General features: G+C 37.2%; 1 protein-coding gene across 6 annotated transcripts in view; it reads right to left on the bottom strand.

The window, feature by feature from the left end:
- Positions 1-14,859, bottom strand: part of LOC150093608 (thrombospondin type-1 domain-containing protein 7B-like) — a 950,748-nt gene that overhangs the window by 454,179 nt on the left and 481,710 nt on the right. For all 6 annotated transcript variants that reach the window (XM_090412735.1, XM_090412734.1, XM_090412733.1 and 3 more), the window contains exon 13: positions 12,168-12,386. In XM_090412735.1, the coding sequence (XP_090268861.1) occupies positions 12,168-12,386 (219 nt within the window). The remainder of the gene's footprint in view (positions 1-12,167; positions 12,387-14,859) is intronic.

Here is a 14,859-nt window from a genome sequence, read left to right as displayed (position 1 = left end):
ATCTCAGTTATTATCAACTCTTCTGATGCTATAACCAAATCTATACCTCTTGTTCCCTCTGTTACATGTTGCGTAAGACATTTACCCATCAAGAATTCTAGAAATTCCACTCCCTTATTGCTAAATGCATCTTCCTCTTTTCAATTTATACTGCTTCAGTTAAAATCTCCAATAACAATCATTCTTCTTGCACTTGCCACGCTCAATTGTCTCAACATCTCCTGGTTCCCACTCTCTATGCTCCTTGGTCTGTAGCAACACCCCACTAAATATACTGTCTTGCCCACTTGCACCTCACACCATATGCTTTCAAAATCATTAATGTCACAGCTTTCCAAAGCTTTCACTCTTAGAGGACATAGGTCGCACTAATCAAAAGCAGTACTCCACCACCATGCTTTTCCTTTCTATTCTGTCGAAAAATGCTGTACCCAGCAACATCTATTCCTGTTATTACATCCTCTTCTGTCAACCACGTCTCCGTGATCCCAATAATCTTTGGCCAGGCTGATGCTATCAGTGCCACCAATTCCTCTCCCTTATTCCGAATACTCCTGGCATTAGTATAAAACATAATAATGCCACTGTTTCTGTACCCAGCATTATCCCCTCTAGACTCCACTGGGCTCACCGTTATTTGATGTCATCCCCCTTCTCCCAAGTACCCATTCCCACAAAAGGCCACCCCTGCTACCATCCACACTGGGACACACTGACTCTTTCAAAACAGCAGTCTCTCCAGATGCCTACGTCCTTCCTCATTCAAATGCAAGTGGTCTCTCGCATACAATTCCTCTTCCCTCAAACGCACTCCAAGCATCCACATATTCGTGTTGTATGTGAAGCGGCTAAAGAATTGTCTGTACCGTTGACCATTTTGTTAATTTGAGTCTCGGGTCTGGGTTAATCCCAAGGGGATGGAAAGAGGGGAAAATAGTTACACTGCATAAAGGAAGTTCCAAGACTGCTGTTGTAAATTACCGACTGATTACCATATCAGGATTCCTTGTCAAGGTCTTGGAGAAATTAGTCAAGAGAAGAATACAGGACTGGATAGATGAAAATGGGATACTGTATGGGGGACAACATGGTTTTGTGAAAGGTAGGTCATGCCTCAGTAACTTGCTCACATATAACACAGTGATGGCTGAACTGGATAAGGGTAATGGGTTTACAGTGATTCTACTGGCTCTTGCCAAGGCCTTTGACAGGATACCACATGTTACTTTAATCAGTAAACTGAAGCAGATGGGGATGGATATAGGGTTGGTGAGATGGATAGGAGGGTGGTTGATGGAGAGATACCAGAGAGTGGTTTATTCAGGAGTGGAGTCCAAAAGAAGGCTTGTGACTAGTGGTGTGCCGCAGGGTTCTGTTCTTGGACCGCTACTTTTCAATTTGTTCATTAACGATATAGGAAAGGATCTGAGAGGAAGTGTTCACTTGTTTGCTGATGATGCAAAGTTGGGTAGAGCAATTGTGAGTGCACAGGATGTCAAAATTTTGCAGGATGATTTGGATAGTTTAGAGGACTGGGCTAGGGAAAATGGATGTCAATTTAATGTGGCAAAGTGTAAGGTTATGCATTTTGGAGTGAAAAGATTAGCAGCAGTATATCACTTTGGTGGAACCGTACTCCAGGAGATTGATGAGGCCAGGGATTTGGGAGTGTTGGTTAATAGGGAGTTGAAGTTTAGGGGGAACATTGCAACACATGGCCAAAACAGCTCATCAAATCACTTGGTTGCTGAAAAATACTTTAACATGCAGAGACAAACAAGTTATTGTTCCTCTATATCGAGCCTTGATAAGACCCCATCTAGACTACTGTGCCCAGATATGGGTGCCAGGGTTTCTTCTTGATGGTGGGGGGGGAGCTGGAGAGGATCCACAGACAAGTGACCAAGATGATAGCAGGTCTGTGGAATGAACCTTATGAGAACAGGTTGAAGATTTGTGGATTGCAAAAATTGGTCGATAGGCAGAAAAGGGGTGTATGATTGAGACATTCAAATTACTGAAGGGTTTCTATAGGATTAATCCAGAAGATATTTTTGAGAATAGGATTGGTGGTGGGAGGACTAGGGGCCATACATGGAAGCTGGGCAAGAGTGTGGTTAGCAGGGGTGTTAGAAGTAGGTTTTTTACTTGGAGAGTGGTGAATGAGTGGAATAAGCTGCCAGAGTCTGTTGTCGGTGCTATGACTGTGAATAAGTTGAAGGTGAGGTAGGATAGATACTGTGTGAATGTCGAATAGTTGCTCTTGACATAATGTTAGGGCCTCCCTCGATGAGTCTGTCGACTCCTTGGAGTTGCCCGAGCTAATAATAATAATATTCTAATCCTCTCTTCTGACACATTCTCGCTATTATGTCATTCAATATCACCGCTCTTCTGCTCAGCTCGTCACTATCATACCTAGGCAATACACACAATCTTCCCCTCTCTGTGTCTTCTTTTGTACAACCTCAAGGAAGAATCTCATGTCTCTCGCTGTCCTATTTACACCACCACTCAAGTTATTTGTTATCACCATCACAATCATCTCATCCACCCTTTCACCTCTCTTAACTGTCATAGCCACACTTTCAATCGTTCCTCCTAGCAAACACTCCTCACGCATTCTATCTTGAACACCACAGATCATCGAGTCTCCATACATTACACCTCTTACCACCCTATTTCTCGATTACTCATATGCATCCCTCATTCTCTCCTGTAACAGTTTCTCTCTGTGCTCCCCCACTTACCTGTCTTCCTGACATATTTCATATAATTGTGACGGCAAATTGATTGGCTTATAGTTATTGATGTAATCTCTTCTGCCTTTTATTATATAATAAAATAATGATTTGTGACTGCACTGAATTTTTTTATAGTTAAAATATCATTTAGCATATCTAATATGACCTCATGAAGCTGTGAACCTCCTATATTGCGTGTTCTGCTAATATATCATCTTCTTCAGAACTTTTATTATTCTTTATTGACTTAAGGCTTTCCATAATTGGAATGATGCTGTGTGTACAAGCAGTGAGAATGAATTCAAGAACAAGTACGATAGCTGCTGAGTATAGTGTGTGCCCCCACCCCTGATGAGTCCCTGGCTCCCTGGAGGTCTTATTATTATGTAACATCTCCAGGGAGCCCAAAGACGCATTGAGGGAGGCACCTATTCTACAACTCTCCACCAATTACAACTAACTCACCGCTAGTATTTCCACAGCCAGTCACAAACATCCATGCCCATAGTGGGATTTGAACCAGCAGCCTTTTGGCTGGAGAGTGGATGCACTAACCACACCACTGTGATCGGTGGTTCTGTGTGGGCTTCAGCCAAATATAGTGGAGGATTTGTATCTCTTTCTTTGTCTGTGTATATGTAGTGAGTTTTACAGGAACCTATTTTCATTATTTCTTTGCTATTGTATTGTACTATTGCTTGCTAATTTTTCAATTTTGGAATCCATTTTTTTGCTTCCATATAACCCTTGTTTGATCATTTTCTGAGATTTTTTGTTTTATATTATGTTCTAAATTGTTCTTAAATTATATTTCTGATGTTTTTGATTTCTTTTCTAACTTTTCCATTATTACAAATTCCATGTTGTCTTTGGTACTTTTGTGTTTCCTTTTCCTTAATCCTTATCTTTTTTTTTTTTTTTTTTTGATTAGATCAAGTGTCAATAAACTAAATTTTTCTCTAGAAGTTCTATTTGCTGGTAATGATTTTCTTAACTTTTTAGTAATTTCTACTATTGATGAAGCTATTTCCTCTATTCTATCAGATAAGCCTGATTCATTCAAACTTTTTTCCTTCAACTTTCCTTCTATTATTTCCTCAAATAATGCGTAGCATTATTGCAAATGAATCTATGCACAGGTTATTCAGGAGGAGTGGTGTGGAGTTTGTGAATGTGTGGAGTGAGTTTGATGGGCGAAAGGATTTATATAAGATGGATGGTTTGCATTTGAATGGATTTGGTGTGCGGAGACTTGTAAAAAGTGTTGTTGAATGAAGTGGAAGTGCAGAATCAGGGAAACTAGAGTTATTAAGGGGGGGGGGTAGATATGCAGACTTTAGGGAGGCAGTTGAGTGTATGAATGTGTATAATATGCCTGAGCAAGTACGAAGGACAATAAATCAGAATGGGATAGTAACAGTGTTTCTCAACTTTTTTTGGATCATGCCTCACCTCAACGTCTCAAAGATTTTGATGTTCCCCCTAGCATAATAGTCAGCCAAATTCTGAAAAAGTATAATATAAATATGTATAAATATCTACGTGTACCCCAAAATATTCAAATTGCCCCCTGTGGAGCATATGCCCCATGTTGAGAAACACTGGGATAGTATAAGGCATCAAAATAGGGGTGGGATCTGCATTTCATGTATACTAATGCCAGGAGTATTAGGAACAAGAAGGAAGAATTTTTGGACTTGGTTGGTTCTTAAAGGCCACAGGTTATTGGCATTAGTGAAATATGGCTGACAGAAGATGATATAGTTAGTGGGATTAAATGTGAGGGGTATAGTGTGTTCAGGAGGGATAGGGAGAATAAAATGGGGGGGGTGTTATTGATGATAGCTGATGAACTGCAGCCAAGAAGAATAGAAGTTGAACTGCAGGATAGAGAAAAGAGCACATTTGAGGCTATTTGGTATGAGATAGTATGCATAAGCAAGTAGAAGCAATGAGTGGAAGGAGGATAATTATTATGGGGGATTTCAACTAGGGTAACATTGATTGGAAGGAGGAGAGGACACATGGGAGGAAGGAATTGGATTTTATGCGGTTATTAAGGGATAACTATCTGCATGTAATGGAAAACTTCCATTAGCATGTAATGGAAAATACTAGGGGTCAGAGATTGCTTGACTTAGTCGGGGTACATATGGTATTACTGAGCTAGTAAGTATGATAAGCTTAGGAGTTTGCTTGGTTCAGTGTCATGGCATGTAAAACTGCAAGGGATGGATGTTGATAGTGCATGGGAGGTGGTTAAGGAGTGTTAGCAGGAGGCAATGGCAGACTGTATACCTAAAGTCTGAATAGTAAATCAATTAGGAGTTAAATAAATGAATAACACCATTAAGCTTGAGCTGCAAAAAAAAAGAAACAACTGTGGAGGGAATTTCAGGAGAAAGGCGACCTGCAGGCACATGAACGGTATAAAGCACAGGCCAGAAGGGTAACAAGTGTGGTAAGAAAAGCAAAAGCAGATTACGAAAGAAAATTAGTCATGCAGGCTAAAGAGAATCCCAAACAGTTTTTTCGATATGTTGCAAGTAAAAGAAAATATGTATATGGCAGAATGATTTTAAAGAATGCCGATGGTAGGGAGGTAACCGAATCAGTTGATAGAGTTGAATTACTGAGCGAGCACTTTGCAAGAGTATATCATCCAGGTGATGACACTGCAGGAATGAAGGAACCAACAGCTTATACGGGAATGGTAGTGAATGGAAGTCAATAGTCTATTACAAAACCTCAACATCAATACATATATGAGATTGGATGGTATACCAGCTCGTTTCGTATGTGAAGCAGCTAAAGAATTGTCAGTGCCTTGACCATTTTGTTTAATTTGAGTTTTGGGTCTGGGTTAGTCCCAAGGGGGTGGAAAGAGGGGAAAATAGTTCCACTGCATAAAGGAGGTTCGAAGACTGCTGTTGTAAATTACTGACCTATCAGCATATCAGGAATCGTTGTCAAGGTCTTGGAGAAAATAGTCAAGAGAAGAATACAGGAATGGATAGATGAAAATGGGATACTGTATGGGAGACAGCATGGTTTTTTGTAGGGTTGATCATGCCTCAGTAACTTGCTCACGTTTTATAACACAGTGACGACTGAACTGGATAAGAGTAATGGGTTTACAGTGATCATACTGGACCTTGTTAAGCCCTTTTGACAGCATACCACATGGAATTCTAATCAGTAAACTGCAGCATATGGGAATGGATATAGGGTTGGCGAGATGGATAGGAGGGTGGTTGATGGAGAGATATCAGAGAGTGGTTTATTCAGGAGTAGAGTCCGAAAGACAACCAGTGACTAGTGGTGTGCCACATGGTTCTGTTCTTGGACCACTACTGTTTAATTTGTTCATTAACAATATAGGAAAGGATCCGAGAGGAACTGTTCATTTGTTTACTGATGATGCAAAGTTGGGTAGAGCAATAGTGAATGCACAGGATGTTGAAATTTTGCAGGATGATTTTGATAGTTTGGAGGGCTGGGCTAAGGAGAATGGATGTCAATTTAATGTGGCAAAATGTAAGGTTATGCATTTTGGGGTGAAAAGATTAGTAGCAGTATACCACATTGGTGGAACTGTACTCCAGGAGATTGATGAGGGCAGGGATTTAGGAGTGTTGGTGGAGAGGGAGTTGAAGTTTAGGGGACACATCACAAAAGTGGCTAAATCAGCTCATCAAATCACTTGTTTGCTGAAAAATCCTTGACAAGCAGAGGCAAACAGGTTATTGTTCCTCTATATCGAACCTTGATAAGACCCCACCTAGACTATTGTGTCCAAATTTAGGCACCAGGGTTTCTTCTTGATGGGGAGTAGGTGGAGAGGATCCAGAGACGAGTGACCAAGATGATAGTAGGTCTATGAAATGAACCTTATGAGAACAGGTTGAAGATTTGTGGGTTGCAGAAATTGGTTGATAGGCAGAAAAGGGGTGATATGATCGAGACATTCAAATTACTGAAGGGTTTCTATAAGATTAATTCAGAAGATATTTTTGAGAATAGGACTGGTGGTGGGAAGACTAAGGGCAATCCATGGAAGCTGGGAAGAGTGTAGTTAGCAAGGGTGTTAGAGCTAAGTTTTTTACTTGGAGAGTAGTGAATGAGTGGATAAGCTGCCATAGTGTGTTGTGGGTGCCATGACTGTAAATGAGTTCAAGGTGAAGTATATGATAGATACTGTATGAATGTTGAATAGTAGTTCTTGACATGATGTTAGGGCCTCCCTCGATGAGTCTAAGGACTCCTTGGAGTTGCCCGTACTACTACTAATAATAATTATACACCCAAAAGGAAGTATGCTTTGCATTACAGAATATTAAGGTAATTAATTATTATACGGGCACCTCCATGGAGTGAAGATTCATTGCAGGAGACCCAATCTATCATACCTCTCTTTGAACCCATTCTACTCATTCACAACTCTCCAAGCAAAACATCTAGTAAATAGTCACTAATGTGTAGACATTAGTGACTATATATAAATAGTCTTGTCATGAAGATACCTCATGTACAAACTTTGTTTGATGACACTTGTGTAAAGGATTAAACAAGAATATAATATCTTGGCATCTTTAATCTAATTTATGTCTTGTCTTAAGCTTTTTCACAAACCACTGAGGTTCTTTAGCTGCGGACTTCACAACCTGACTATCTCAAGGATAAGATGGTTGATCCTATGCCTCCCATAGTGTCCTATGTCTGTAGATGCATATTAACAGGGCTGGTTTGCTTAATTTCATTTATAATCTAGTGAAAAAAATTTCAACAGAGAAATTTTTCAATACATGACAAGAGGAGAGAGAGAGAAAAAAATGTGCCTCCTGTGGAAAGTGTGTAAGAGTAATTAGTATGGATCTTGGTGTTTTTCTGGTATAGTAGCAAATAAGTGTAATGGTTACCAGAGTCAGTCATGTATGTTCTGTTATCAAAAATGAGTTCTTGAAATATGATAGGCATTATTAAATAATAGTTATGGACAGCCTCCTATGATGAGTCTTTGGACTAGAGAGAAATGTGCATATGATAACAACAATCACTGGTAGGTTGCAATAACTGGTGAGGCAAGATATATAGTATTAATAACAGACAAGAAGTTCAGCAGCATATGTTACAAAAATGGAGAGCACTGATGAAAGGAGATAAGGAAATCATGCACGGATATCAACTGAATCAGTATTATACAGCTCTAATTTAGATGCCTGAATTTTGGGAATGGTGAGGATGATGAGAAATGTGGAAAAGATGTAGAAAGTTGAGTGGGATATAGTGTTCACTAATTTTAAAAAATATTATTATTAATATTTGCCCTCCATGGCATCAGAGAATCATGGAAATATATTCTACTCACAACCACTCTCCTTACTCCTCTGCTCACACCTTCCTTATGCAGTGTTTCCAGGGATGGCCTCTTGTTCTACCCCTCCTCACCCACTCATTCTATGAAATATTTCTTCCATATCAACATGATAACAACTCCTGACTAACTTATATATCGCAATCGCATCTCCCCTCCTCCTTCTATTCACAAGGCTTGCCAATTTACATTTTTTCAATGTCTTGATATTCCAAAGACTGCTGACCATCTTTATGAATTTACTCTGGACCCTTTCCATATCCTTGTCACCATGAAAACCCAATAAATAAATCTGTACAACAATATGCGAGTCCTGATCAAGGCCTTATACCAGGGTTCGGCAACCAGCAGCCTGCATGTGGAACAAACGTGCATTTTTGGCAGCCCATAAAAGGTTGACCGTACTTACATAACATGTAGCCTGTATGTTGAGTTATTTAAATAATACATTTTATAATATGAATAATAAATTCAAAATAATTTTATACCTATACTTCATGATATCGCCCGTACAACAAGATTTGTTGATTTTCATAAAAATAGCATCGAAATGCGATTATGTTTGAACTCTTTTAATGTCGACATTGATGATGTACCAAACCAACTACAGATGGAAGTTTTGGAATTACAACACAATGAAACATTAAAAAACGTATTTTTGTTAGAAAACATCCAAAAATTTTATCGATGCTTACCAAAAAATTTGAAGTATTAATCAGTTTCGCAAAGAAGATGACAGTCGCATTTGGAAGCACATACATTTGCGAATAAGCATTTTCTGTCATCGGTTTTAGAAAAAATAAATTTTCTTCTTGACTGACTGACTGATGAACATTTGAATGCTTCGATTCGAATTTGCACCTCAGGTTATAAAGTGGATATAGATAATTTGGCTAAGTGAAAACAATCACAAAAGTCACATTAAGCAGGGAGACACACATATTGTGATGCATAAACTATATCAATTTGTTTTTATGTGATAATTTTTCATTGAGTTTCATTTTCATGCTTATCATATCTCATACTTGAAATATTTCTGTTTTTTTTTTAATTGATATAATAAAAATTGATAACTTAAGTATTTTTTTCACTAACTATTTTCTCAATTAAACACTTGTGGCCTGATTATTAAAAATAAAAGTTGAATGTGACCCGCGAGTCTGAAAAGGTTGCTGATCCCTGCCTTATACAATGGAATCATAACCCATTTATTTCTGCACATCAAGGTCCTCTACATCATTGCCATTATCTGATGTGACAAATTTACAACTTGTGCAATATGATCCTTGAATTTAAGTTCCTCGTCCACTACCACTCCCAGATCTCTTACCTCTTCTACCTCCTTTAGAGTTCCCCATATAGCGTATACGTTGCATTCCATTCCTGCTTACAGAATTTCAAAACAATACACATTGCAACATTGAACTGACGGTTCCACTTACTTGCCTATTTATACAATCTATTCAGGTCCTCCTTTAAGGCCATTAAATCTGCTTGATTCTGCATTGCTCTCCCCAGTTTTTCATCATCTGCAAACAGTTACACATCACCAGTTAAACCCATCCCAATATCATTAATATACAAATCAAACAACAATGACCACAAGCCAGACACCCATAGCACACCGCTAGCGACTTTCCTCTTTCAGAATACTGCATCCCCACATACAACTTTCTAATACCTATCTGACAGCCAGTCACTGATCCAGCTCACCAGTCTATTATTCAATCATGCTTGTTTCAATTTTTTTAACAGCTTATCATGTGGCAGTCTATCAAAAACGTTTGCAAAATCTAAGTATACCACTGTATATCTCCCTTGTCAAAGTTATAGTACAAACATAATCTCCTTCAACAAACCCATACTAACAAGCACAGAGAATACTGCTGCTATTAACCCATTTCTGCATGCTGGTTCTCAATCTCTCCATTATCTTAACCACAACTCCAGATATACAAATTGGTCTATAATTTGCAGCCACAGCCTTACCACTACCTTTATGCAGTGGAACAATTTTACCTTCTACTCTCATGGAACCTGTGCTGTTGTAAAACTCTTATTAAACAGGTATGCCAATGCCAATGCCAATTTCCTGGAACATTCCCTTAAGGCATGTGGTGATACATCATCAAATCTTATTACCTTATTGACATCAAGCTTATTTATTTCCTCATATACCTCCTGCTCACTCACAATTAAGCCGTCCTCTCCTATACTCTGTACTTGTTTTTCATTATTTCACCCTTATAAATTGTTTACTGAATACCTCAATGATGTCTCTTTTGCAGCAGTTACCATTCTATCATTTTCATCAATTAACATCATCTTAATAATCATTCTTTTTTCTACTTTCCACATATCTGAAAATCTCTCTAGGATTTTTCTTGGCCTGATTTGCAAATTTCTGTTCATACTGTAATCTTGCTGTTCTTATCAAGTGAGTCACCTTCCTGGTCTGCTCTTTATATTCCTCATGCAATTGATTGCTGCCATTATTCATCTTGTGCTGCCTCCACAGTTTCCTCTTCTTCCAAATTTCATGTTTAATCCTTTTATTCATCCATTTGACACCTACTTTATTCAGTCTTTTGACTTTTGGAATACATTTGCACATTGATGTTGCTAAATATGTTTTGGTAAGTTCCCATGCAGTATTTATCTCCTGCCTGCTTAACACCTCATTCCACACTATAGGTCCAAGCTGTCTCCTAAGCCTTTCATCATTACCAGTTTTGTAATTCCACACATATCCTTTCTTCATAGAAGTCTTCATATGGCTAGTCACAACCCAGGTGATAACTTCATGATCACTCTCACCAACTAAGGGAAGCGAGAAACCCCCACTCACAATCATATCCGCTGATAAAATAATCAGATCTAAAACTCTCAAATCCCTGTGTGTCCTTTACATACTGCCTGAGAGATTGTCTCTCAAGGACTCAAGAAATTAATTTTCCTTATTCCCAAATGCTATCTGTTCATTCTAATCTATACTGCTATAATTAAAATCATCCAGCCCTTGTTCACTAATTGAAACTGATTATACATTTCTTCATCACCATTCTCCACCTTCCCTGGTAGCAGCATCTAACTAAATATGTCTGTCAACATCCACCTCACACCATACTGACTCGAACCATTACCTCTATTTACATCTCACATCTCCAGTTTGCGCAGGCATAATTTGTCTGCTATCATCAACAGCACCCCCCCCTCCTTGTCCTTTCTATCCTCATAGAAAACATCATAATCTTTCCATTTCTATTACCATCAAGATATCATCCTTATCCAACCATGTTTCACTTATTCCAACAGTTTTGGGGCAAATAAACTCAATCAGTAAAACCGTTTCATCTGTAGTTTCATCGTTTCACCTTATTTTCCAGTAGGTCATGTATCTTCTAATATGCTGAAAGGAATAAGATAGAAACATAATGTATATAGTAATATGTATTGTGTTCAAAAATTCCATACTTAAATTTAATTTTACAAAATCATCTCATCTTTCTTTTGTATTAGGCTAAAGGGCCTCTCTCTCAGCCATGTAATTTGGCTTTTCAGGAACCTGGTTATTGCTTATGATAGGGTGATTAATCCCATTTACATTGTCTTCTACATTTGTAAATTGTGTATGTTCTTCTGGGCAGTTTGCTTGTTTTGTGGGATGAAAAACTAAAGTTTCTGGGAAGGAAGAAATGGGGCCACCTCACTCCCCCTTCACTTGAAAAGCCTGAATCAAGGTTCTGTGTGAACTAAAAAGGATTCAAACCCAGGAGTTCCTACAAACAGCATTGCCAATACCAACTCAGTTATGGTGGCTCCCTTTACAAAATCATAAAAGCAAATATATGATTTTACACCTATAGATTTTAATTTAATTTTAATAAAAAAAAGATATTATTAAAGAGTTAAAATCACATTATTATATTTATGCAAATGCATGTACAAAAAAACTCACTAATATATTAAGGTTATCAGGAAAATATCTGTAACCTAAATAAATTAAAGTTTAAGTTCAAAGTACCTAACTTCATGGATATTTTACTTACTACGTGTCTGGAATCCACTTCCACATGATAATTCATAAGCCAATTTGCATGTGGTCCAAGGATCTACTTTCCAGTGAAATACTGTCAAGTTGTAAGTCTTTTTAAGACACATAAAATCATTTTTTGATGAGCAAACTCTTGCTTCTTTAAGAATTGGACATGACTTTCCATTATTTTTAGGCAACTGCAAAATGTATCGTTCACGAAACTGTTCCACTACTGGAAGAGAGAAAGAAATAAAATGCATACATCCTATACAAAGTATTCCAAAAATAATTTTTAATTAATTCAGTTAGTGTTTGTTCATTGTTTTTTATGATAAAATGCAATATTTAAAAATGTCATGCATAAACTCTGAAAATATTCAGCTTTTGGTAATACCATTACCATTCAGTATAACTAATGAATAATGAAAACACTTACATTAATTTAATTCTTTTTACTTGTAGAATTTTCAGCTATGTTTTGTAGCCATTATTAACACAATTATAGGAAAACAATAACAAAAAGAGAGCAGCAATTCAATTTTAAGTGCATGATATTATCTGCAGCAAAGGTTGGTTGATTGGTAGAGCCTCTGCTACTAATGGTTCACGCAAAAAGTTAAGCAAGTTTGAGCATGGTTAGTAGTTGAAAGGGATTCAATCATTTGATGCTGTTGCCACACTCTCCCTTGAGGTCTTTGGACTCCCTGGAGGTGTCACATAATAATAATAATCAGATGCAGGAGAATAGCTCCATCTGTATTAATAGATATCTAAAAATAAATTACAACAAAATAAATTAACTAATAAAATATTTTAATATAACATTAATTAATTACAATTTAGGGGGACACATGACAGGTGAGTATTAGTCAGCATAACTTTCCAAAATCGAGAAAGTTTAAGGGAATAATTTTTGTTAAGGTTTGAGTTGTGAATGTGTGCTTCACAGCTTTCTTTGTACAGTCTTTTCAGAAGAAAATAACTAATACTCACCATTCATAACTAATACTCATCATTATTCCAAAGAATCCTGTGTTTTGTAGATAACATGTAGCATGCTAAACTGGATTTATTGAGTTATTTAAGTGAAATATATTCTTGATGTTCTTCTTGATGAATTCCTACAGAATGACCAGTTTGTCCATAATAACATAAGCTACAAGAGCAGGGGATTCTGTTAAACTCAAGGATAAGAAAGAGGGATATTTGTCTTTAGAAGGGATAAGGAAGGGGTTAAGTTTACGAACTGGATGGAAATAGACTTGTAAGTCAATCTGCTGAAGTAGTCTAGCTATTTTTTCTGAAAGTCCGTTAACATATGAAATACATATTCTGGTAACTTCTTGAGAAGGGTTAAGATGATGGTTATAATTATTGATTATTTTATTGATAGATTAGTATTATAATCATTAGAGACAAAGGTAACTCTGATAATAGTTTGTTTAGAAGAAAATAGGTATAATAAATGTTATGGGATCTGTCTACTAGAGATTTGCCTACACTATATTTCTGACAGGGGTGATGATGCAAGTTAGAATCAATGTATTTACCAGTATGGTTTTCTATATACTGAGAACTGTAGATTCCCATCCGGTTGATGTAGAATGAGCACATCCAGAAGAGGAAGACAATTCTTATCTTCTACTTCCAAGGTAAATTTGAATCTTGGGTTTATTGAATTAATTTTTTCAAGAAAAAAATCAATAAATCTGTACCAAATCGATGGTTTAGGTGAAAAAACAACCAGAATATGTTGTTCGAAATGTTCCATGAAGTAATTAGCTAAAGTTGGGGAAATGGGAGACCCCAAGGCTATTCCTTCTATTTGTTTAAAAAGTTTGTTCTGGCAGCTGAAATATCCTGAATTAATGACCAAGTAATTTTACAATGTCAGGAGGAAAGTCATTGTGAAGTAATTCAATCGTATCTGTCAAAGAGATATTTGTAAACAGCGATACATCATCAAAACTTACTAGAAAATTTGTGGGTCTTTGACAATTTGAACAAAGGTAATCATTGCAGTCAGTAGTCCTCCTACCACTTATGTCTAAGAATATAATAAAGAATTGAACTTGCAAGAGTTACTATAATGAACCACTGTGACCTATATTTTTTACTTATATTTTCCAAGTTGCTTTGAGAATTGTTGCATGTGTATTTGAATTATGAACTAATTCACTAAACTTGCAATGGTATATACTGGTGCTAAATATTACTCTTTTCATAATGGATAGTTTCTGTTCTGATTTCTCTTTAGTTCAGTCATCAAAAATAAATCAAGCATTACGTGGGAAAACCACACTTATAAGATAATTAGACATTTTATAAAAGGAAAAATGACTGTGGTTTTCCTACATAATGCTTGACTTATTTTTGATGATTTATGAAAGAAAATTCAAAATCTCATCGGCTGTGTTTCAGTCGATGAGAATTTTGGGCCATTCTTCCTATAGGCACATAATGAGGTTCCGGAATATTGTGGGGCAGATGTCCTTCACCCTATTCAATGCTCAAGTTCATCCCACAGATGTCCAACAGGGTTGAGATCAGGGCTCTGTGGAGGCCAGTCAAGTATGGTGATGTTCATGCCTATAAACCATACAGTTACTGCAGCAGCCATATGACACAGTGCATTGTCTTACTGAAAGAGACAATGGTCAGTTCCATAAAAATGCCACAAAGTAGGAAGCATTGCATTATCCAGA

Source organism: Typopeltis vanoorti, chromosome 23 (assembly GCF_054136105.1).
Source record: "Typopeltis vanoorti isolate ZY-2024b chromosome 23, IOZ_Tvanoo_1.0, whole genome shotgun sequence".
NCBI lineage: Eukaryota > Metazoa > Arthropoda > Arachnida > Uropygi > Thelyphonidae > Typopeltis > Typopeltis vanoorti.
Note: the sequence above shows the minus strand (reverse complement) of the source record. Positions and strands in the feature narration are given on the sequence as shown.